This window comes from Rhinolophus sinicus, linkage group LG02 (genome assembly GCF_036562045.2).
Source record: "Rhinolophus sinicus isolate RSC01 linkage group LG02, ASM3656204v1, whole genome shotgun sequence".
NCBI lineage: Eukaryota > Metazoa > Chordata > Mammalia > Chiroptera > Rhinolophidae > Rhinolophus > Rhinolophus sinicus.
This window is the reverse complement of record NC_133752.1, coordinates 26578734-26604814: the sequence shown is the minus strand read 5'-3', so window position 1 is coordinate 26604814 and position 26081 is coordinate 26578734. Positions and strand designations below refer to the sequence as shown.

The 26081-nt window shown below is 39.9% G+C and overlaps 1 protein-coding gene across 2 annotated transcripts in view; it reads right to left on the bottom strand.

Moving 5' to 3' along the window:
* FAM114A1 (family with sequence similarity 114 member A1) overlaps positions 1–26081 on the bottom strand; it is a 64517-nt gene that overhangs the window by 7885 nt on the left and 30551 nt on the right. Inside the window, exons 4-12 of one of the 2 annotated variants that reach the window (XM_019741990.2) lie at positions 25965–26078; positions 25735–25841; positions 22721–22855; positions 18530–18682; positions 13115–13238; positions 7759–7850; positions 5821–5973; positions 4820–4959; positions 1685–1757 (exon numbers count right to left, since the gene is read on the bottom strand). In XM_019741990.2, the coding sequence (XP_019597549.2) occupies positions 1685–1757; positions 4820–4959; positions 5821–5973; positions 7759–7850; positions 13115–13238; positions 18530–18682; positions 22721–22855; positions 25735–25841; positions 25965–26078 (1091 nt within the window). The remainder of the gene's footprint in view (positions 1–1684; positions 1758–4819; positions 4960–5820; positions 5974–7758; positions 7851–13114; positions 13239–18529; positions 18683–22720; positions 22856–25734; positions 25842–25964; positions 26079–26081) is intronic. The other variant, XM_019741991.2, reaches the window with a different exon arrangement.

Sequence of the window (26081 nt, the reverse complement as noted above, 5' to 3'; positions counted from 1 at the left end):
GAGGCAAATATAAAAGCTGATGTTTTACCAAATAAGAGAAGTAAACAAGATTCCTTGACAGCTGGACGAATAGATAGTATGTAGCTCACCCCTTATTAACTGAATCACAGAAGTATGGGAGACAAACATCTCCTGACAGGTCCACAATCATTTTCAATTTTTTTCAGAACAGCCCTTTGCCAGGGTTTGGGGGTCGGGGAGGTGCACCCTAGCAGCCAGGTAGGTCTATATGATATGATTCTGTCTCTAGTCTCTACTGGTGATACCAGGATGGCTATATGATACACCCCCCCACCCCTCCACCCCCACCCCCACACACACTGCCTTTCAAACCTTCTCACCCAGGAACCCAAAACCTGAATGGAGAGAATTGAGAACTGCGGTAGTTGAGTCCCATTAATGGCAACACAGGAGCTCTGGTGCTGGGGCCCTACAGCGGCTCACATTCCTCCACTGCCTTTAATAAAGTCCTTTTTCTGTCTAAATTATTTAGAGCTTGTTTCTGTGACTTCCTGTGATGGGTTGAATTGTGTCCCCCAGACAGATATGTTGAAGTCCCTAACCTCTAGGACATCAGAGGTGACCTTGTTTGGAGACAGGGTCATTGCAGATGTCACTCCTTAAGATGAGGTCATACTGGTCATACCCGAAACCAATGTGACTGTCCTTAATAAGAAGAGGGAAATCCAGACATAGATATGCACAGAGGGAGGATAATGTAGAGGGAGAAAAAGGTTACAGTTATGCTGCCAAAAGCCAAAGAATGCCTGAGGCTACCAGAAGCTGGAAGAGGCCCAGAAGGATCCTCCCCTAGAGGCTTCAGAGCAAGCATGGCTCTGCCAACACCTGGCTCTCAGACACCCAGCCTCTACAACTGTGAGACAATAGATTTCTGTGTTTAAGTCACCAGTTTGTGGTACTCGTTATAGCAGCACAAGGAAACAAATATATTTTTACCCTAAAACACTAAATAAAATAGGAAGAAAAATCTGGTGTTTCTCATGGAAAGAATCATCCACCTTTGCATCCTGGGCTTTAAAAGAAAAATCAGAAAGGTTAAAAATGAATATTTTCTACTTGTTCTTCTCCAATACCACTAAGGTAGGGTTATATGACAAATTTTTAAAGAAAAGAACCAGAAGCCACACCTCCAAATGAATGATGAGCCTTTCTAAGTCATTACCTTGAGAACAGAAACACTTATGACAATTGGTGAAATTTTTTCTTTTGGTTAAAGTTGAAGTGTAACAATAAAGCAAAGAAACTTTTCATCTTGGATGGCTTATCAAATAGGTTCCCAGGGCAACAGTGAATGTGACTATTCAAAATTCATTGTTTTAAGACAGACTCTTGGATTACATATCCCAGATATTAAGTTATGGAAGGGACCTTCTTTTGATGCTTAAAAAGCAAATAAAGAAAACGAGGCCCAGAGCAGTTTGAAAACCTACCCGACATCTCAGGTAACTGAGCTGGCAGCATCAGGGCTGGAATGCAGTTAGCTGAGAGCGCTACACTGCCTGTCAGAGACCGTGCTCTTGGGCTGGTTTTAGTAAATGTCACGGCGGAGCTTCTATTTTGTGGAGCTACCAAAGAAGGCACTGCATCCTCCACTTTTCCTCAGAGCCCCTCATAGACCCCTCTCCCTTAGAAAGGTGAAAAAAAGACAGTATTATAATCTTACCCCAACAGTGGTTAAGGAATTCGTAAACTTCTTTGATAAGGAGGCCACTTCATTGCACATTGCAGTAGTTAATCTGAAATTAAAAAAAAGAAAAAAAGTGGTTTGGGATTTTCAATGAAGTAAGATAATTTAACCATCAAGACAATTATTGATATAAATACAGTTCTCCACTTAAAAGAATGGCACACAGCTTGAAGATGCTCTGTAGAAATATTTTTCTCAACAATCTTCCATGATTCATAAACAGTTTAGGTTCTTCATTAAAGAACAATCGTCTGACTCTGCCTACCACCTTTTGGAGCCAAAACCACATGCAGGAACTGTGGTACATTTATACAATGGAGTATTACACAGCCATAAAGAGGAATGAAATCTTACCATTTGCAACAATTTGGATGGACCTGGAGAACATTATGCTAAGTGAAATAAGTCAGAGAAAGACAAATACCATATGATCTCACTTATATGTGGAATAAAAAGAAATGAATAAATGAATGAACTAATCAGAAACAGTCTCAGAGACATAGAAGAAAAACTGAGGGTTGCTAGATGGGAGCAGGGGTGTGGATAAGGGGGAAGGTGAGGGGGTTAGAAAGCACAGTCAGTAACCACAAGATTGCCACCAGGATACAAAAGTCAATTTGGGGAATGTAATCAATAATGTTGTAAAGGTTTTGTAGGGAATCCGATGGACACTTGTTCCATTAGGGAGACCACCTCAGGGAAGATGTAGATGCCTGATCACTGCACTGTACACCTGAAGCTGAAGCTGAACAATAATGAATGTCAACTACAAGTTTATACATATATATAGTTACAAGAAGTGGAGTACAGCATTAGGAATAGAGACAGTGGAAATGTAATAGCTGAATATGATGTCAGAGGGGTAGTAGATGAGGATGGGGGGTTATCACTGTGTGAGGGATATAAATGATAAATGTTTAAATATTACATTGTTTTGTACACCTGAAACTAATTAAAAAAACAAAACAAACAAAAACAAAAACAAAACAAAAAAACCACATGCAGGAAAATACCAGTCTTGAGCTCCACATGTAGAGGGGCATAAAACTCTTGCCAAGTGGATTTTCTCCAGCTTTTTGGTCATTTTTAAATAATAATGAACATCCATCGAGGTGCTATGTTAAACACTTACAGGTGCATAATTGCATTTAATCTTCATAGTGACCTTATGGGTTACGTTATTATTCCCGTTTTATAGATGAAGAAACTGACATTTAAGAAGGTTAAGTAACTTGGTTAGGACATGCAGTAGTGACAGAGCTGGGATTCAAATTCAAATGTCTCAATATCTTGACTATGTTTTTATTGGATGCCTCAAAATAAAGATCCTGTAGAATATATGTTTTTAAGACTTATATCAAAACTCCAAGTTTATTCCAGCCATTCCACTTCTAGGACTTTACCCTAAGAAAATGATTCAAGACAAACACAAATATTTCACCAAAGTGATGTTTGTCATAACATTACAAATGATGACAAAAACAAAACAATCTAATTAACTAACAGCGTGGATATTGTCCAATTTTTTAAAATAATTCACATATATGACTTTTATGAATAGTGATTAAAATGTCATTGGAAAAACATTAACTCTAAGTTAAGAATCTAACATATTAAAAGATCTAGTGAAGTCACTACGGGTAACTGTTGTTTTGAGAAATAGAGGTCCTTATTTAAGCTATGCATTCATCCTTCCATCCCTCCCTCCACCCAAAACTTATCAGCAGAAAGGCTCAGGAGTAAGGCTAAGAAATAGCACAGAGCCATTCTGTATGTTCTTGGGCCGGTGGTTGGAGAGGCACTAATTATAGAGACAAATGTGAGGCCTTATTACAAAGCTTGGTAAGGGTCAGACAATCAGGGCTGGGAATCAGAAAGGAGCTAAGGGTAAGGTCCTGCTATCTATGCTCAAGGACTTCTGAACTTCGGCCCTCCTCTTTCACATCAGTAAGCAAATACAAAATAGTACTTAGATGTTTTCCTTAATATTTTAAACTTTTCTATTTTGCCTTTTCTTTTTCCTTCTATACTTTGAGGTAAGTACCTATTTATTCATTTATTTATTATTTTTAAAGGCATATTAAGGGCAGGATTGTACAGTTCTTATAGTATCTTTGATTTTCACATTTAGCTATGAAAACCTAAACTAGATGACAAATCCTTACAAGTGAGGAAAAATGCCACCAGCAGTGCAAAGACACTAATATTTGACCTTTTAGAAGGTCTTTCCTCTAAAAATTTCCACCCTAACCTGCAATGCCAAATTCAGTAATAAGCAAAGACAAGATAAGCAAGGTGAATTAGTATGTTGAGGTGTGTGTGTGTGTGTGTGTGTGTGTGTGTGTGTGTGTGTGTGTGTGTACACCCATATATTTCTAGGAGGCTCTTATTTTGGCCCCTGTGTATGTATAATAATAAGATGCTATTTGGACCTGTGCTAATTTTCTATACCACAACACACAGTCATGTGTATAAAAGTTAACGTTATATTTTTCAGCTCCACACCAACTTTTTCCATGTATATAAAGTTACATATACTTACATTTTTATTTCTAGATAAACAATAGCTTCTATTTATTGAAGAACATAACGTATGACAGCACATATGCACATACATGCAATCCACAGTGAACTGACTTACACCAGCGACCATTGCTGCCAGAATTCAGAATATTTAGAGCTGGTGTAAGTCCCTAGGAACATTGTGGGGTGTGTTTGCATATTTTTGTGAAGCTCGCTAAGAAGTCACATTAAGGTATCCTTTCTCTATTCGTGTGATATGTTAAAAATGACATTACCCTCAAAGGTCTGTACTTCCAAGACTTTGATCAATTATAATAAACACTTACCTCTGAATGATTTAGGGTGTCTTCCCTTAAATCTCTTCATAAATAATTTCCATAGTGTCTAATTTATTATTATTATTATTATTATTGCTAACATGGCTCATTTCTTAAAAGAGTCCTTGCTCCTTAAGATGACCACAGAACACTGGAATCAGTTGACTTGAAATCTGAATCTTTAGTAGCCTAGGGTGTGTGTATGTGTGCATGTATTTGAATGGCAAATGTTTATAAAATTGGAAACATAAGAATTAAAAATAACATTTACTTTATCAGAACTTTTGCTTGGTCCCGAGCTGGTTTTTCCTCTTCTTGTCCATGAAGAATTAATTCTGCTACTTTATGTAGCTGTTCAATACAGCGTGCTGTGACTTCTGCCAGACTTTCGATGGACAGCATGTACACTTCCTAAAATAAGTGAATACAAGTGAGAAAATTAGTCACTAAGGAGATGCTTTTTTTAAAGCCCTGTGATAGTATATGTATGTGTATACATACATATATAATTATTGGAAAGAAAACTCAAATATGACCTGAAAAAGTTTACCCAAAGATTAATGGGTGTGTCTAAGACTTTTCTAAGTAGAAATGCTGCCAGAAGTAGAAGTGCTGCCAGGTTCCCAGGGACAAGGCAAGCCTTATTCATTTATGTCCCCAGTTCTCAGAGCAACACTGGGCACACAACAGGCAGGTGCTCAAGAATGCGTTTAGAAGGGCGGCTGAATGAATAGGCCTCAATGGACATTCTTCTTCGAGTGACCTAATTTTAAAAATTACTTTCTCTACAATTAAAATCCAATGTAAGATGAAGCTATTGAAAGCTCATTTTGAACACAGGGAGGGTATATGTTATGCACATATATATTTATTAAACTGCAGAATAAAAACGATGGCAATGCTTTTTTGGAAAAAGTTTCAATTACCTCATTAGTTATGGGGCATAAAGGCATTTTATGGTTACAAATTTGCATACAAGATAGAATTTTACCCTCAAGGTAAATCAGCTATGTTCTTGTAGATCTTCTTTCCTCTAAATTATCATTGTAGAGCTATGGAGAAAAGCTACAGTACATATCTATGCTAATGCTAAGTCATGGATTGTCTTGGCATAGAGAAATTTTAGTGTGTATTATATTAGTACTCACATTTCTATAACGTGGAAAGGGTGCAAATGAAAATTAAATGGCTTCTCCACACTTAAAATTAGGCTGCTAACAAAATTAATATAATATTGCTGCTTCTTAGGTGGACAACCTGACATAAATTTACCTCAACCGTTTTAGTTGTCTTTTCTTCCTTTTCGTCTTCTTCAGGGTTTTCAGGTTTGTCTTCCTTTTCAGTTTTCTCCTCTGACTCTTCTGTCACACTTACTGGCAGCACAGTTTGATCTTCTTCTACCCAGTCATGAGCTTTTTTCATGGCCTGCACAGGCCCCCAACCAAAGAAATAAATTTATTATGCAAAAATGGAGAGTAAGAAATTCTAATCTTAAGACTAGGACCAAGTTGCCCTAAACCTTCAAGAGTGGTACATTTAAAGAGTGATGGGGCAATTTCTTAACCTCCTTAAAAACACCTTGTTGTTGCTTTCGGGTGAATATAAAGTAAGAAAAGGGGACAGAATAGAAAGTGTGGAGAGAACATTACAGGGCTGGAGGACTTTTTAAAAAGCACTCTACAATGATACTCAGACAAGAATAAAAATGGCAGTCACCTTGAAAGAGCGATAGTATATTTGTCACTTTTCATGACCAACTATAAAAGAATAACAGTACTTTAAAAATATATATATAGGTTAGAGATTTAGACAGGGTCATTGCTAAAGCAAATTTCCTCATGCGATAAGTCTCATGAAGCGCTTAATGTTTCATGAACCTAATAATATATCATGCTGGGAAGATGAAAGATGGCTTGGCTCTTCTCTAGCCATGCCAGGTCTTCTGACTTCCAGGGGAGAGGAGAGAAGAGCTGTTGGAAAGATGAACGTCGCTCTGTGACAAGTTTAATTTCACAGGAGGGCAGATTGAGCAACCTGTGGCCTCAAAACTGATGGCTAAATTGAATAAGCAGAAACCACTTTCCCTATCTGCAATTCCATTTAGAAAAGGAGACTCACCCAGCTTTTATTGATATGGTTTAAGCTGTTTCCTTAAGTGAAAGTTGTGTCTGAGCTTATGCTAAACTTACTTCTTTCTCATCTTAAAGCATAATTACACGGCAAAATTTATTACGTCAGCGTTGAATGGCAGGTTAAAGGCAAGAAGATTTGGGGAGACAGAACCCAACAACACTATCCTTGGTATCCTTTGTCCTCTTTTATGGACAAAGGTTTACCTGACTATGTAAATAAACCAGTGAGGCCGTGGAGACACCGCACACACTCTCCGAGCTGTGGCAGGTGCTGCACGGAGATGAATGAGGCAATTTCCCACTGTGTTCAAGTCACTGACCTGCCAGAATCAGTGACCTCTATCAGAGATAAAGAAATTACTCATCTCTCCTCCTCACTGCCTCATTCTGCCCTTTCCTCACCCACCTTGATAAATGAGGGCCTGTGTCAGCTATTGCTCGCTAAAGAGAAGAAAGGGAAAACAAAGGGAGAATAGGAAAAATGACAGTCTTAAGTAATTAGTGATCAATGTCCTCATTAAGAAACTCCACAGCAAAACCTTGTACTAACTTGCAAAACATCCTGTGGTACTGTTAGAGGAACCCAAACAGTGAAAGCTGGAACATTCTTAGACATGATGTAGCACCAGCGTCCCAGGTAGGAGAGGACGTGGGTTGACCTGGCTGATGTGCTTCTCGCTGCCTAATTCTAGCATGTCACTTGAGTAGGGGAGGGGGGAGATGGAATTTTAAAAAGTCTCTTGGTGATTCTGTACCCCTCCCCTCTCCCTATGCTGAAGCTAACCATTGCTCTGACACAGTATTCTATTTTGGGATGAAATGACTTGTTCAAGGTCACAAGGTAATTATTAGTGCAGGTGCAACTAAAAATACAGGTCTCGTGACACAGTCTAGCATGTTCTCTGCCATTGCATTTCATTATGTTGCCTCCTCAGACCTTAATTACTGACCTCTGACTTCCCTCCACTCATGTGCCCTTTAAGGTTTGGGGTGTTTTCCATTTCAGGTGCATTTCTGGAATTTTATAACTGAGACCTTTCTTTTAAAAAACAAAAACTCAGACTCAGATGGTGCTGACCTTATTGAGTTTGTCAGGTGTGGCCGCAACATGTAATTCAAAGAGAAGCTCTGTAAGCATGCTAGCAAATTCTTCTCCCTTTTCTTCTGAGCCTAGAAATAGAAAATGACAGAAGTAAGAGGCACGATTTATTTTTCACCTTTCAGAATGTGGCAGCTCCCCCAACCTTACAGCCTGCCCTCCAGCTGCGGGGCAAAGATGAGTTTCCCCTTCTTATGAGCACAGCAGTGAGGCAGCAGACGGCTGCAGGGTGGGGGCTGCTGGAGCCTTACTGCTCCCAGTGCCACCTGGGGTGCCCCCATGCTGGCCTGAAGGCAACGGGAGGGCGGGAGGGATGAGGGGGTACACTTGTCCATCTTGTTCACGGATAGAGGTGATCAGTAACTATTTGTTGAAGGAATGACTGAATGAACAAAGGAGGGACTTTTCTCAGGGCTGAGCGACCTGGGACAATACTGTATTTATAACTTAGAATATTATGCTTAGCACTGTAACCCTAATGATGCCCAGGGTACCCTTCTATGTCCACAGAGCCACACTACTGAACAAGCAGAAGTCGTCTTGATGGATGGTCTACTATCTGATATAACAACATTATATCTCTGGAGAAAATTCCCAAGGTTTCCTAGGATACCTGTCTGGTCCTACAATATATGTCTTCCCTCCAGATTGGAAGCTACCTAAGGACAGAAAAGGTATTTGTTTTGCTCATTCCTGAATCCAGAGCATCTAACACAGTGCCTGGAACATAATAGGTGCTAAAATGAACATTCATTGAATAAGCAATTTGTTAATAAATTATTTCATATACATGATTATATAAAATATGTAACATGTTACATATAATATGTATTAAAAAATAAATTAACATCATTGGTGGGCAATAAAGAGGAGAGCCCTTTAAAAAGTTACAATCTTACTTCTCTCATTTATATCTATGAGTTCAGGCCATTTGGGGGGAGTCCATTTTTAAAGTGTCTGGTAGGTGCTAAAAAATTGATTCCACAATGGATTTACCACCAGTTTTGGGAGGAATAAAAGCATCATTAATCTGGCCTGATTACATGATCTCAAAACCCTCTGAGAAGAAATACTCTGGCTTCTGTCAGTGGGTGAAGGCAGTAGCTTCAGGGAGTACTACGCCACGTGAGAAACGCTATATCTAACACTTGCCTGCATATGTTCTTTTCTGTTTTACAGACAAAATGGTTAGTTAGCAGCTCGTGAAGATAGCCAGGGTATCTTGTAGATCTTTGTTCAAAACATTTGGCTTAATCAGTTTATCGTTACCTATAATTCATATATTCTCATGGGGGAGACACTCTACTAAAATAGATAAGTAAAAATCTATGTCAGGTGCTAAGTTTTATGGAGAAGTATATACCAAGGAAAAGGAACAGGGGCAGCTGGGGGTTAGGAATTTTAAATGGGAGGGCAGCTCAGAAGATGCATTTAAATGATGACCTAGGGGAGAACCGGTATGAGCCACACCAGATGAGGGGAAGTCTTCCAGGCAGAGGAACCCCAGGGCAAAGTCCAGGAGGAACTGTGCCCAGCTTCTTGGGGACAGCAAGGAGGCCAAGATGGCCAAACAAGGGGCGGGGGTGTGCCTTGGAAGTAGAGAGAGAGATGGCTGTCTTTGTTCACGATGAAGCTTACACAGCATCATTATAAGCCAAAGAGGGAAAGTGCTCTGACTGAGGAGGCTTTTGGAGCACCTAATCCTGTCCTCAGAGAGGTGTTCGGAAGGCTTCCGGGAGGAGGTGATGTTTGAACCAAGTCTTCAAGAATGAGAAGTCACATGCAGAAAGGGAGAGCTTGGGGAGTGAGAGGTGGGGGCGGGGGAAGGGAGGAGGGATTTGATTTCCTCAAAAGCTGAGATTCTCTCTCTGTTGGGCTGCGGTCTTGGTGTCATCCTCTCTCGGTAGGCAAAGTAAGAGGGGCAGGGGCACATCTGGGCAGCATCCACAAGGTCTCATTCCCAAACAGCCTGGTTCTTCTCATTCTGTAGGAGGCCACATTGCGGGGCAGAAAGAGGCCTGGAGGACTTGGAAGGCATTGGTTCTACCCCAGATCCTGCATTTAGTGACTCTGTGACTTGGGGCCAGTCACAGGACTTCTTAGCTTCCAAACCCTCCTCTGTCAATTTACCCACCCATGTCCTCTTCAGCACTGTTACAAGGATGAAATAATACAACAAATGTGAAAATATTCTGTAAACACTAAAGTTTTATGTAACTACATTGTTACATGCTACAAACATATAATATAGGGAGATTAAAAATATTGGGGAGTAATCAACACTAAATTGGGACACAAGTACTTTGTGCAGCCCCAGCTTTTAAATGTGCATTCATTCTATAAAACAAGAAAATGTACTACCAATAGCTCTGGCAAATGTTTTAGGAAAAAAAATCACAGAGGAAAATGGAAGTAGATAAAAATAGATGGTTAAAAATGTGGCAACAAAGAATGTCAATTACTACAACTCTTGGTCTATATATATCGTTCAGAATATCTTCACCAAGGCATTAAAAATAGAAAATAGCCTTTTAAAATCTCTTCACAGCAGTGTAAACGAAATTAAAGATCATGGCAGTGTGATAAAATTCTACTCTGCTGGAAAGACAAACATGCAAATCATTAGTTAACATTAATGCAAGGGCGTGCGATACTAAATTTATCTAAAAATGATAGTTTATTACATTTTTGGAGACTCTCAAATAAATTACTTAGGTGTTAGGAAGCTTTCAGGAATGTAAATGCTTACAAGAAAAAAATTTGGTGAAAATGTTCAGGTTTTGCCCAGAGTTTTGCTCCTGGGTTGTCTGTTCACTCCCACTGATAAGATTCTTCTCTATAGCTTTTATATAATCCATCCACTTTTCTGGACTCATCACACTCCATCATAATTGGACTGATTTAATGACAGCCCTGCTATTCTTTTCTCCTGATTCTTCTTTAAGTGTTTGAATGACATTTATTTATTAAACTAATTAAAATTAATAGTGGTTTGATAAATGTGGAGATGCCCTTTGGGAAAATGGATACATTATGGGAGATACCAGGGTTCTGTCACTTAAGGAAAGACAAATTTAAGCATGCTATTTAGGACTCTAATATTTTTTTGTCATACTGAGAAAAAAAAATCTCAACTTATTGAAGCTCTACACTGAGACTGGAACATATCACATGAAGTGACATTTTCACAGTATTGAATCAAGTTTTCTCTCCAAGAAATAGTGTTAGTCTAGGGCCATACCACACTGAACACACCTGATCTTGGAAGCTGAGCAGGATCGGGCCTGGTTGGTACTTGGATGGGAGAAACAGCATGAGCTGGGAATGCAATAGTGCCATAACTTGCACTGGCAACAATATCTCCTTGATGTTTGGGGGAATTGGGATCCTCTTTTTATTCTTTCTGAATGAACCCCAAATAGGACCAAGGTCCACCTCAGTTATCAAGAAACTGAAGGAAACAGCCTGGCTCTTTTTGGTGACTATTACTCTGAAAAAGAGGCATCTATGTTAGCTTTTCTTGAATCCAGAACACTGACTTCATGACCTTTGACAGCTAGTCTCTTAGTGTCATTATTAAAATAAAAACAAGTTTGTCACACTTTATGACTTTGTAAGAACATAGAAATGCTCTAAAACATTATTCTCCAACAGTCTCTTCATACTGGCCTCTTTCTATACTTCAGTGTAATTGATTTGTCTATTTTGATACAACGAGCACAAAGCTCATCAAACTGAAGACACATGAAGTCAGTATGTGGGGCTAAAATGGGAGATGGTCTTTAAATGACAGTTTGCAAATGCTTAGAATAATTTTGTCCTGAGCATCGAGGCTGAAGCATTGGAGCTCTGATGCTCGAGCTCTGATTAAAGGCATGTAACACACCTGGGCACAAAACACTTCCAGCTACGTACTTGACGGTATGCTTGCACATTATCACTACTCAGTGCATGAGTCATGACAAGTGTGATCATAAATAAAAGTGACAGTTTATTGCACGTCTACTAGTTTCCTGGCATTATGTTAGCAGTTTAAATAGTAATCACAACTAACATTTTTGAGCGGTTCTGTGTGCCTGTCACTGTAATATATGTTTTTACATATATTATCTAATTTGATCCTCACAAAAGCCCTTGGAAATATGTCTCATTGCCTCCACTTTACAGGTGAGATTCTGAGTTGCAGAAAGGTTATATGACTTGTTCAAGGCCACGTAACAGGTAAGTGGTGAAAATGTTTCAAGTGGGACCCTTCAGATGGTCCTAGAAGTCAGCCCCGTGTATCCACGGTTGCTTGACCTTTCAGCATAACCTACACAGAACAACTGTGGCTAAAGTGCTTGCTGATGATATCAGTAAGAAATCATTCTCCATGTACATAGCAAATGTCTTACTGCATTCTGCCCCCAATGGACAACCTAATCATTAAGCATGTCCAACTTTGAAAACATTGTTTCCCCTCTCAAGGAAGCCTTGCTTCTCACAAAATAGATCCTAGTGTCCTTGGGCTCATCTCATTGGCTGGCTCAGTTTAGTGATTGACAACCTGATGCATCATGCCCTGGTGTACTGAGTGTCTTTGTCAGAACTGTACTTCATAGGTGAAGTGTGGGCCACTTACAAGTACACCCTAACTCCTACACATATGAATTAAAAGAAAGACGAAAAATATGAAAAGAAATCTACTAGAAGACCTGCCCACCATCAACATGACTCACATTCAACAATTTCCACACACAGATGAAAAAACAGACACCAGAGCATAAACTCTAGTCATCAGGACCCTGTTTAGCACATTGTACTCCTTGGTCACTTGACCACAGGCATTTATTGCATGCCAGTCATGCGCCAGGGATTGTGCTGGACAACAGAGAAATAAAGATGTCTCAGTCAGGAGTCCATGCCCAGTGAAAAAGAGGATTGCATAAAGAGTGCCAAAAAAAAAAAAAAAAAAAGAAAAAGTATACACATTTTAAGAAAGGAAAAAGAACTGTACTAAAATTGTAATACAGTGAATGATGCTAGCATTCATTTGATTAACGCCATCTTTTGAGCAAATGTCATACTACACATTGCTACCATAATTCAATTTAACTTCAAAAACTAATACATAGATAATATCTCTTAAAATGTGTACATTATTTTGGTGCCCCCGGTAGATCAGTGTGACCAGCTTCTGCAACAAGAGCGGATGCACGGAGCGTTCTGGAAGTGGGAAGGAGGAGCACTGAATTAAATAATTCCACCTTGTTTAAAGGGCTGTGCTTATTAATGGCAGTTTCATTAGGATTATATCAACAGTTTGTCTTACTATTAACTGATTATTTTCCTTTACCTTGTTCCTCTTGATTCTCTTCATTCTCTAATTCTTTGGCTGCAAAGATGTCTTTAATGGAAATTAGCTCATTTTTTAAGAGTTCCAGCTTCTCCCCATCAAATGATGCTAAAAATGACTGAACCTGAAAAAAGAAATAGGTCAGCATAACTGCCATCCTTTCTTCTCATAGAACATTTATGTATAGCTGTCCCCAGTTCTCCCAGGACTGAGGTGATTCGTAGTGTGGGAGGTAATGCTGGGTTGAATGTTGGATTTACTGCCTATTAACTGCGTAACTTTGGGTAAGTCTCGGCCTCAGTTTTTAAATTTTTAAAGTGAAAGCCACACTTCACTGTGATCCTTTGGGCAGTAAATGAAATAATGAATGTGAAGTACATTGCACAAGTGCACACAGCAGATGCTACATAAATGGTAGAGGTAGCTCTTCTATCACACTGGCTACAAACACACGTCAGTGCCAACCCTAGGTTCAAATATCAGCTTATCAATTATGTGACCTTGGGTAACTGACTCAACCTTTCTGTGTCTCAGTTTCCTTATCTGTAAAGTGGGGACTAATAGCATCTACTTTATAAGGCTGTTTTAAAGGTTAAATGAAATAATGTGTTTAAAAGTACTTATGGTGATGATCAAGAAATAACATATACACACAACACACATCTATATTCACATGTAAATAAACATGAATAAATGTTACATTTTATATATATATATATATATATATATATATATATATATATACACACACACACATACACATATATATATAATTGTATATACATATATACTTGCAGACAGGGGTTATTGTGCTGGGGTTACAAAAATGCACAGAACTCAGAGATCTTGCAGTCTAGAGGAGAGAGGCCCACGTTAACCAGTAAAGCCCTGACAGCTGTGAGTGAATTACAGTTGGGGCATGAGGAAGGGAGCTGTCAGTCCCCCTTGGGTGGTGAGAGGGTGTGCAGGGAGACTTCACAGAGGTCTGATGCCTCCCCCAACTGCTGTCCTGCCTGCTCATTGTCTTCAAAACGCCTCCTTTGAAACTATCCTTTGTAAACATTTAAAAACTATTCATGCAGATGGCCAGGCATGCTCTGCAAAGCTGAAGATTGATTTGAATGTCCAAACTGGTCAAAGTGCATGGAGAACCATATAAAAAGTGCAGCGTGACTATACAGTAGTAAGGCTTTTATTTTTTCATTCTGCAGGTCTAACAATTGCTCTGGAGGGAGAGCCAGCAGAGGAGCCACCATGCCCTTTAGAATACGTTTTAATATTCATTATGGTCATCGATTCGCACATCAGGAAAAGTGAGAGAGGTAGAGCGGGCACCCAGGATGCCAGAGCACCATTTTCCTAAACGTTGCTAATGCAACCTGCACCAAGGCTCTGGGAGGAAGCTCGGCGGGTCGTCATCAACACAAAACCCATTAACCATCCAGTTCAGCAGATGGAAGCAAATGGGCCCTGCGTGATGGTTGCCTCCCCTCCTTTTTGCCCTGACCTTTTCAGACTCCTGATTTCAGCTCAAACACTCATGTTTAGATCTCAGGTTTGCTAGATGTGCCCATATCATATTCCTACACTTCAGATATATTTTCTAAACAGCCATTTTCTACAAGTAAAAAAAAAAAAAAAGTAATTGAGTAAATGTGTTAGAGTACAACACTTAGTGAAAATGTATACACACACAGACATTTTTGTTTCCCCATGTCTTCTGGAGGGTAGCCATCCTCTGGGAGTGAGTGCAGTGGGGTGTTCTGCTTTAGCGCCCCCAGGGAAGGGTTCTGGTTAGCAAAGGACTTTTCTCAGCATCTTTCCACTACAGCATCTCTTTTGCTTCCTCCTAGTCCATTCCATTATGCCAAGGTGATGTGCACTGAATCGTTACTTCAATCCAATAATAAATCATAAATAATTATGCAATAAATATCCGTGGAATGCTGACTATATGCTTGGCACTGTGCTTAACTGTTGTCAGGGACACAAGCATAGACAGTCTGCCTTGTAGATCTTTGCCCTGAAAGAGCATGAGGGCTGCCATTTTGAAGAGTCTTGTTTACTATTTTTATTAACTATTGTCTAATGGCAAAAAAATCATTCGTTTTTCCTTAAGATTCACAGCACACCCCATTGCCATGCTATTTCCATCCTAGAATCAATCCTATAGAGAGTAATGCTAATAATTCCTTATACTTCTGTACACCCTAAGTTTTAGCCAATGGAATGTCAGCAGAGAAGATGTGTGTCCTTTGTGAGTCAAGGCTTTTAAAAAATGGGAGTGTCCCCTCTACACTCTCTCTCCTTATGCTGGTGGAATTAAGAAGCCACAAGGCCCCAGGGGATAGTAAAAGCCAATACTTTAGACATCGATACAGGGGAGTCCACAGGGCCGAAGGGATGTGCCCACCCAGAGCCTACGCCCCTCCTTCCCCACCTAGAACACTTTCCAGGTGACCCTCCAAGTTCCCTTCCATGGCCTGTATGACCCTCTTCCCCAGGCTGTGCTCCTTACGGTGGGACCACGCACTGGCCCAAGGCCTGGGCCTAAGGGATGACCAAGAGGTGGTTGTTTGCAGGGGATGTGGATGGAGTTTGCACCAGGTCCTTACATAGTCACATGAGGCTCCTTGAGGTGAGAGATAGCTGGAGATACAGGGTGGAGAGCAGGCAGTAGGGTGGTGTGGAAATGTGAAGAGGTCAAGAATTCTCAATGGGAACCTGACCTTCTGTCATTGTGAAAGTATATTTGTCAAGGTAGGACAACAGAATATCTTTTCTTCAAAGTTTGTTTCCAAAAGTTATTTTACTTTTAAATATTTGGTATGTGTAGGGTTGCCATTTAAGATATAGGACGTTTACTTAAATTTGAATTCCAGAGAAACAATGAATATTTTCTCCGAGTAAGTGTGTGTCTCAAATTTTGCACAGGACATATTTAGACTAAAAAAATATTCATTGTTTATCTGAAGTTAAATTTAACTAGCCATCCTGTATTTTTATGTGCTAAATAAATACGACAACCCCAGTACAGGTCTCCATTTGCATTCTTGCCAGAGGTCCGTGAACATTAATTTGGGTCTAGTGGAGCCATAGATGGACAGAGGCTGGCTCCTGGGTCCCTAAACGCAGGAAGCTGCCTGCTGACCAGGCATCCCCATCGTGTCTAGGAGTGAGGATAACTCCTAATGGTTTTGACCCATACATTTTTAGAACAGCACCCAGTAACTATCATTACTAAGCCAAGAAAAAGACTCTGCATTATTTACTATAAAAACTATAAAAATCTCCAGGCTGGGGAAAGAAAGCTGAGCTGTGGGAGCAGTGTGCTAACAGAGGGAAAGGTACCCCTCTAGGGACCTAACCTCCCTCCTAGCAACGTCAGTCCTTTGGGGTTCATTTCTAGGAGCCTGAGGCTGTTTCTCAGCTGAGACCTGTGATGCAATCCACCAGAGTGGAATCTCTCACTACCGCCATGATAGCTTCAAGGGGCCATGCTCTCCCGTAATATTTTTAGAAATAATAACAAATATATATAACATAAGGATGCATATAAAAATAAAATGTCATCAACATTATATTGCATATACATATATATATATATATATGTATAAAATGGCAGTTAACATTTATTGAGTACTTATCATGTTTTAGCCATGCTGTGACTAAATTCACGTAGTTTATCTCATTTAATTATTTCAATAATCCTATGAAGTAGGTTTTTATTATTATTTTCTTTTCATAGATAAGGAGATTGAGGTAAGACAGGTCCAAAATCATACAGCTCCTGAGTTGTATTTTATCACATAATGTCTGACTCCAAACCCAGCTTTTATAGGGAAACCTTTGTGCGTCAGTGGAAAACTGAATTTTCTAGCCCATACCTTACCAGATTATCCGATTCTGACTCCATGGGAGTAAATTTATAACTCTATAAATAGTAGATGGCTGATATTTGTGCAAAATAATTTTGTCCACAGACATGGAATAACTTTTTTCCAGTGAAGGGACAGCCCCTCCGCCTGTGGAAAAACCAGGTTTGTGTCCATTTGCACATTCATTTCAAAATTGCTCTACTCCATATGAATTTGTGCTTCTTTGGCTTTTCCGATGAACTGGTTATAACATCTGTCTGGTTCCTTCATTTAATTAATGAGCTAAATAAATTATTTGATATGTGTTCGCTTTACATCTGTATCAGAGTCATTTTGCTTTTAAAAAATTATCTGTTAACAGTTTAACCACAAGACTATCACAGATGACTCATGGATTACAAAAAAGGAAATCAACACAGATAGTAACATATAACTCCATAGTCTGGGGGTGGGGTAGGGGCGGGTCTCCATCCTGTTTGGTTCTTGGTTGCCTGTTATGTGACAGAGGTCACCTTCCCCTGCATAGGTGGGCATCAGAATGTTTCAACTTCCTCAAAGTCCAAACATAAGAGGACAGGCCTAGAGAGAATCAAAAGTCACTTCTCCATTCTCAGGCTCACTTCCAAGTTCACCTTCCTGTCTGAGGACCTGCCTCTCCCCAGTGAAATGTCCCCAGGATGGCCCATAGCCCCTCACAAGAGGCCCAGAGGGTACCGCCCTGCGGCCTCCACCGGAAAAATACCCCAGAGTACAGGCAGCTTGACAGTCACACAAAAGAGCGATATATATAATTAAATGAGTTAATAGTTTTAACGTGCTTAGAATAGTGACTACATAAGTGCCGTGTGTTTGCTAAACACACACACACACACACACACACACACACACCATGTAGATCCTCTAAAAAAGAAATCACCAAACCCTGATTTCTGCCACTCATGTTTTATTTCTTGGGGTCACTGTGGGAGAATGTGAACACGCAGGGCTGTTAGGTAATTTTCCAGGTTTCTGTTCAGTGGCATTACCAAAAAGAACTAACCACCAGGAAGATAATCTTGCCCTTTGTAGCCCAGACATTCTAACAAATGGGTGAATAAATATATAACCCATAAAACTAAATATACTTAAACCCCACAGCCTCGAAGAAACATCAGCTGCTTTGTGTTCATCGGGTGGGAATGAAGACGTGGCCCGGTAGGGCAGCTCTGATCTGGGTATTACGCCACCAAAGGGAGGCACAGGGCCAGGAGCCTGACAGCCAAGTTGTTGAGCAGCCTTTTGCACCATTAGATAGGGGTAGTAAAGACTCGTATTGTGCTGGCCCTCTTGGGGACACGGAGGGGTGAGAGCTTGGCACAGGACAGAGAGGGAATAAGATGGAACATGAGAGGGTCATGAAGCTGTACAGTATTTGTGGCCTTAGCACAGTCACAGTGATGCTCTAACAAGGAGATACTTGAATGGAAGAATTTCTAGTTTCTTGTTTAAGAAAACATATTAATAAATGCGTCATTTCAAATGACCAGTGCAGACATACCTTGCTTTCACTTTCATTGGACAGAATTTCCAGGGCCTCCAGGTGCGACAAACCTTGGTACTCATCAAACAGCATCCCGTAGTGTGCGGTCCTCTCGGCTGGGAGCTGCTGCGCCAGCCTCTGCTTCTCCTTCTCCTTGGCCTCCCTCAACATCTGCAGAAGTACACAATGGTCGTACACTCAGGGTATGCTAGAGAGCCCCGTTTTCTTCATACGACATGGGGGACACGAGGACTGACTTTGTATTTGTGAGGAGTAGGTTTTAGTCACTTTGGAATTTCTAAAAAAAATTTTTTTTGACTGATCCTACTGACAATTTTTACGTAATATTCCACTTTGAATTTTACATATTCTTTATGGACACAACAAAACAAAGCAAAAATTCTATGCCTGGAAATAGGATTGGAAAGAAGCACAACAAAAGCTTAACAGTGGTTTCCACTGAGGTGTTTTCCATATATGTGATGGATTTTCTTATTCTCTAAAATGTCGCAATTTTTCATAATGAGTGAATTTATGCGCACTAGAAAAGTTTACTCTATCCTGACAGGATTAATTGCAACTTTTGTACCTCAGCAGACTTCAAAGGAGAAACAAGCTGTTCTGATTTTATATGAGTTACATTATTTAAAATTTTTCTTGTTATTAAACCTCTCTGATGAAAAAAATCAATAAAATATAAACTGATAATGTATTCCACATTAGATACTGAATATAAATAAGAATGTTAGCCTATCAGTTCTTAGATTGGTCTCGAGAAGTATGACTGGGAACTGAGTTCCTCTCCATGTTGATAATTATTCTCGTTATTTTTTATTGTTGATTAAATAAAAACATAAGTCCACCAGTCACTCCCATGTTTCCTTTGATTCTAAGCATCATTTATTTGGTTCCTCATTAAGTTTACTGAGGCATTAAGTTTACAGGGTTCTTTAATATCTGTGAAAAGCACTATAAGTAAAATTCCCACAAGGTCACAAAGGGAAGATCATGTAAAAATAGATTTTGTGTTTATTGTGTGTCAATAAAATAATCAGCCCCATTCTCCTTTTGGGTTCCTGAAGTGGTTAGCCAAAAACCCACTGGGCTACAAACAGAATTCTGCTTCCTGTCTATCTTTAAGACTAAATAAGTATAAGCACTGAATTTTAAAGTTTTCAAAACACTTTAAAACCATAAATCACTAGGAATTTTTAACACAATAAAACTTAGTGAAGAAGGCTGATTGATCTGAAATACGGTGTTGGAAGAGCGCTCTACAGATACCCTGAACCACAAGAAACATGAACACGTAGGCTGTAGAGAAAATTAAGCCTGAAACATCGCTGGAGCCCAAAAAAACAAAACTGAAGCTTTTCTTTGGGCACATCTTATTTCCCAGACAACAACGCTGTGAAAAATAGAAGGCAGCAGAAAAACAGGAAGACCAAATATGAGGTGGACTGACTCCATAAAAGAAGCCACAGGCATGAGTTTCCAGAAGCTGAGCAGGGCTGCTGAGGACAGGACATCGTGGACGTCACTCATTCATAGGGTCACCAGGAGTTGGAGCCAATACAACAGCACATAGCAGACGCCTCTATCCCCACTGATTTCACTGGTTGGCAGTGGTAAAATAAAATAACAAAGTGACACTGAAATGTTTCCTTTCTCTACATCAACTTCCACCTCCAAATTTGTACTTTGGAATCGAGAGGGAAATAGATAAAATGGAAGGTAAAGGAAAAACGTCACTCTGGAATTATTTGAATTCACTCAAAAAAAATGGTGAGTGATATTCAAGTTGCCTAAAGAAGAACTGGCCTTACACAGGATGTTGGTACAATTTCCCTCTGGAAAAGAAAGGGAGATGGGTCTAAACAGTACTGAGTGATTCTGGCATGCAAGACTTCCCTGAGAAGGGCAGCTCTGGGGACTTAACATCAATGGGACCAGAGAAATGTTCTTCAGAGTGTTCCATGTACCACTGGGGTAGAATATGTGACCAATTTAGGTCATGTATGTATGAACATTTCTGATTTCTATAGTTATTTAGAGTGGATTAGGAAAAACCTAACAGACCTCCCTCTTGGTTGATGGCAGCTTCATCCTTCCAGCTGCTCAGGACAGGCACCTTGGAGCCATTCTTGCCTCCTCTTCTAATCCCACATCCCACATTCAACCCATCAGAAAATCTAGATTGACTTTCAAACTATATTCAGAATCAGCCAATTATCACTACCCTCATGCCTCCACACCGTTCTGAGCCACCATTGCTTCTTGTTTAGATAACTCCTGAGGAGGCTGTGAGAGTGGAGTATACATGACCAGGGGACCCAGATGCTGCACTTTGAAACTATCCCTCATTTGCACCAAGGTCATGCCTCCCATGATCTCTTCCTGCCAATCATGGTGCAGTAGGGGCACTAACGCAGGACTGATCCTGGGAGATGGGAACTCCTTTGTCAGTGAACTTTGGATGAAGGTTTCCCCCATGGCTTTGCCAAACCTTCCTTACCTGGCACAGGAGTCTAGGGTGCTCTACCTAATCTTCTTTCCCTTTCCCCTTCACTGGGGTCACATGTGCCTCTTGGTCTGATGGCTCTCCCAGCCTTCCTGAGTACCCCGTCACCCTAATTTCCTCTCACACAGGCATTTCCTCTAATAATATCCTCACATGTGTAAGCCCATTTTGGCATCTGTTTCTGGGAAGACCTATACTGATCTGCACTCTAACTGGTCTCCCTGCCCTTGGCCCTCCTCCAGTCTATTTTCAACACAGTAACTGGAGTGATCCTTTTAAAATCAGATTTTGTCAATCCTCTTTTCAAAATGCTGCATTGGTTTCACCATTTCACTAACAGTAAAACCCAAGGTCCTTTCAAATGTCCTCCATGATCTGCCATTGTCTGTCCCCTGTTACCACTCTGGCCTTCAACAATTCTCATCCTGGCTTACTCTTCTCCCATCACGGAGCATTCTTGCTGTCTCCTGTATATACCAAACACTCCTGCCCCAGGGCCTTTGCACAAACTGCTCTTTCTCCCTGAAATGTGCTTCACTCAGATTTCTGCATGGTCAATCCTTTTATCTCCTTTAAGTATTTGCTCAAATGTCTTCATCTCCATGAGACCCCACCTCACAATCCAATTTAATACTTAACCTGCCCCTCACTCCCACATTCCCGATTACCCTCTTCCTGCTCTTTTTTGGGGTTTTTTGTTTGTTTGTTTGTTTTATAGCACTCATCACCATCTAAAATACTAGGTAATGTTTATTGTTTGTCTCTCTTCACTGGAAGGAAAGCTCCTTAAGGACAGGGATTTGTGTCCATTTTGGTTACTAAATGTATCTCCAGTGCTTGAAACAGTGCCTGGCACACAGTTGACATTCAAAATGCATTTGTGGAATGAATGAATGAAAAGTTACTGTTTGGAAGGAGGTGAAAGTTGGAGGCTTAAGCAGACCATGTGAGCTACACGTGCTCAAGTGTGCCCAGAATGTTGTATGCCACACTCTCTGCACGTTGCAGATGTGTAATTAGAACACTGCAGATGGTTCGTGTGGATTCTTGGTGACACATTTCTGTGAGCATTGCTACTTACTCTTTAGCAGTAGATTGAACACAGATGTGATAAAATTTGTGAAGGTGACACAAAAACTATGGTAATCTGGGAAACTAACCAGGTCTAATTCTTCATTTCACAGGTGTTTAAACTTCCAGAACTATGAGAAACAAATGTTTGCTGTTTATAAGCCACTCAGTCAATGGTATTTTGTTATAGCAGCCTGAATGAACGAAGACAAATGGCATAAATGGAATAATCTTCAAGAAATTATTAAGTGAATAAAGCAAGGGGCAAAAGTATGCTACTATTTAGTTGAAAAAGTATATACATATATGTGTACATACAAAGAATATATACGAGTATGTATATGTACAGCTACATATATCTACACCTATTACTACCTATTTCTATAACTATATGATAATTCTGATAGGCTCCATAAGAAGCTGTTAACAGTGGTTGTCTCCCATAAGGAACTAAGTGGCTGGGAAAAGGGGTGTATTAGAAACTCAGTTTTCACTCTCTACTATTTTGTGTCATTTGCATTTGAATCATGTGCTTTAAAATATCTATTAAAAAGAGAAACAAGGATGGATTTATTTTATTGATTGAAAGCAAAAATTGCAAAAGTATATAGCCTCACCTGAGACAAGGAAACGGTTCTCTCCATGAGAGTCTTGGTCCGCTTAAAGCCTGGGTCACTTTCCGCAAGGACATTCATGGTTTTCTTGCCGATGAATTCCAAAGCATCAAGACCACCTGTTAAGACGCTCTTACCCTGCAGATGAGATAATTGCATGAGACTAGATTTTTATGTTTTGCTTGATTTGCAGGAGACTGCACCTCCTCGATGGCTCTATCTTCAAATATTAAAATCATTATAAAGTAACAATTTTTTCTCATCAGGAGATTTGTCATCCATTTAATCCTATTTTCTTTTTCTTGGAAGAGAATCTGTCATATAATTTGTAGGACATATAATATTATTTTAAAAAAGGATGCTTAGGAAAACCAAAGCATATTTGGGATTACTTTTACCAACTCTGTGTATGAATAGTATGCACCTAAGACATAAAATTAATAGGTGACCCAATTGCTTTGTTTGAAATAAATGTAATCCGAGCAAGTGAATTATTTGGAGCAATCTATTAAGGTGTCAAATACTCTTGCCAATTTAGAGAACTTTTTAATCTTGGGCCCTGGAGTACAGGGCTCTCAGGCAGTTTCAGATGGCTCTTCCGCACTTTCAGACATTAGCAATAACCGCCTACAATTAGTATATTCATGAAATAAGACAGATTGATTTCCATACACTACTGTCTTCAGCTATTGTTCTATTATACAGTCCTTCTCTTGCAAATCTCTTTGTCAGCCATTGATTGCCTTTTAAAAAAAAATCAAGATTTACTCACATAAACTGTGCATATAAACAGAACTGTTTAAATTCTTTGCCACTTCTGTATGTACGCTCCAACTACACAACTTCAATTACAATATGCATACATCTGTGTTTTTTCCCATTTACATGAATTTATATATTTATATTGTATTATTATTTTATTACCTATATGCATTTTCCAATTTTCATAATTATCTCTTCAATAGCAATATTTGATTTCACTGAGTTAACATACTTTATCAGTCATTTCCATCTTGAACATTTAGACTTTGTTTTTAGATCTGGGAGCCAATCAACAACCACATTATAAAACAGATTTTTAAATACACATACTGTGGGAGGACTATGCCATAGCAGCAATTCACACTTTTGCATAATTTGATTCATTTTCTCCCAACATTCTATGGGGATTACTTCAGTGGAAAATAAAATGGAAAAAGGAAGGTGTAAGGACAGACCTAGTGGTGGGATCTGGAGCTTGAGAAAAGAGAATACAGTAGTCCCCTCTTATTCATGGTTTTATTTTCCATGGTTTCAGTCACTTGTGCCCAACTGTGGTTCAAAAATATTAAATGGAAAATTCCAGAAAGAAACAATTCATAAGTTTTAAATTGCATACCATTCTGAGTAGCATGATGAAATCTTGCACCATCCTGCTCCATCCCATCCTGGACATGAATCATCCCTTTGTCCAGCAGATCCACACTGTACATGTTACCCACCCCTTAGTACCTGACTCAGTTATCAGATTGAATATTGCAGTCTCGGAGTTCTTGTGTTCAAGTGACCCTGATTTTACCTAATAATGGCCTCAAAGCACAAGAGTAGTGATGTTGGCAATTCTAATATGCCAAAGAGAAGCCATAAAGTGCTTCCTTGAAGTGAAAAGGTATGTATGTATAGGAAAAAACATTATATTAATATATGGGGTTCAGTACTATCTGTGGTATCAGACATCCACTGGGGTTCCTGGAATGTATCCCCCACAGATAAGGGGAGACTACTGTAACATAAAATTGGAGAGAACACAGAAAGGAACGCGAGGATGCTAAAAATAAGCTCAGAATGCCCTGCACTTTAGCTCAGGGAGACCGTGAATTCATTTTTTATACCAAAGATACTGAAGGAGCTCCTTCCCTTCCCCAGCCCTACAAACTCCCCGGGGCTTACTGGAGTTGTATTTCTACTTGACTCCTGAAATATGTTTGCTACTCCTCCTTCACCCTACCTAGTTAGTCTAGAGGTCCTCAAGTATCAAGGACAGGAGCAGTCGTTTTCTATTTCTGGCGTGCCCTGACCCCAAAGTCTGGGTAGGATGCCCTCATATGTGTGTCCACAACCCATCTTCTTCCCAGATTGCATTGTATTTGCCTGTTGAGTTGCCTCTATCTTCTGAAATATTGTGCTCTCTTGTTTGTCAGCATATGCCCAGCATCTAGCATAGCCCCCGGTATATAATGAGGGCTAACTGCCGTTTTTTAAAATGAATGAATGAATGAATGAATGAAACATAAGCCATATTTCTAGAAAAACTAGTTTGTTGGTTTTCCATAGAAGAAAATAAACCTTTCTTCTTGACCATGAAGACAAGCGAGCTGCCGCTGCATCTCAGCTGGGGTGCCTCCCCACCTTTTTCATTCTTCATCAATGTTTTGTCAACAACAACAAGCTTCTTTAAAAGATAAGCAGGGGCTCAGAAGTGGGGGTGGCGCGTGGAGGGGGTTACTTTGGGTTATTTGAGGAAGGGAGAGTGGGAATTGGGAGGTAGAACTGGGGACAGGATGTTGCTCTTAATTATCTGGAAACACTTTAGAAATATCTTGGAATGTTGTTCCTGACCCATTATCAGCACTTTAAAAAAAAATTTAATGGCTTTATCATTTTTCAAATTGAAGGTTAAGAGCCAGACCATTGAAGAAAAACAGCTGTACCAGCTCTAAGAAAGAGCCCTCTCTCTCTCCCCAACCAGAGGCTGTCCTTGCAGCCGTTGGAAAGGACACTGTTACTTCTGAAAAATGTTCCTTTTAAGCAGCTCCTTTCTTTTAAACATAAAATGCATTTCAGTTTGCCCTTGTTATTTTGGTTCCAAGGTTACACCTACTCTGTAGGAGAAAGCATAACAAAACCATAATCCAAAGTTATGAACAAGGCCATCTTTTTTCTGATGTATCTAGGTCACGGGTAAATAGAGATATCAAAAGAAAGCACCAGGAGACACAGGGGTGGGGGGAGGGGGAAGAAAGCAGCTAACGACTTACTGTGTTTTGAACCACATTGGTGATGGCTGACAGCATGCCCCGAGACCCTGAGGAAGGAGAAGTGGGGGGGCTTTCTGTGGGGCTCTGATCTGTGGCCGCATCTGCTACTAAAGAGAAAAACATCCTTTCAGAGTTCATTTTGCTGATCTGCACTTAGAAATCTTCTATTTGTGCACATAGTGTAATACATCCCAAGTCCAAGAAGCCCCCAAAATAAATACATCACTCACTCTGAGGGACGCCATTTTCGGTGTCAGGTTGGGCCCCTTCTGAAGAGCCGGAATTTACACTATGAATCCGTAGGGTGGCCCCTGCTTTTTCCTTGACTGCTGTCAATCCATGACCTA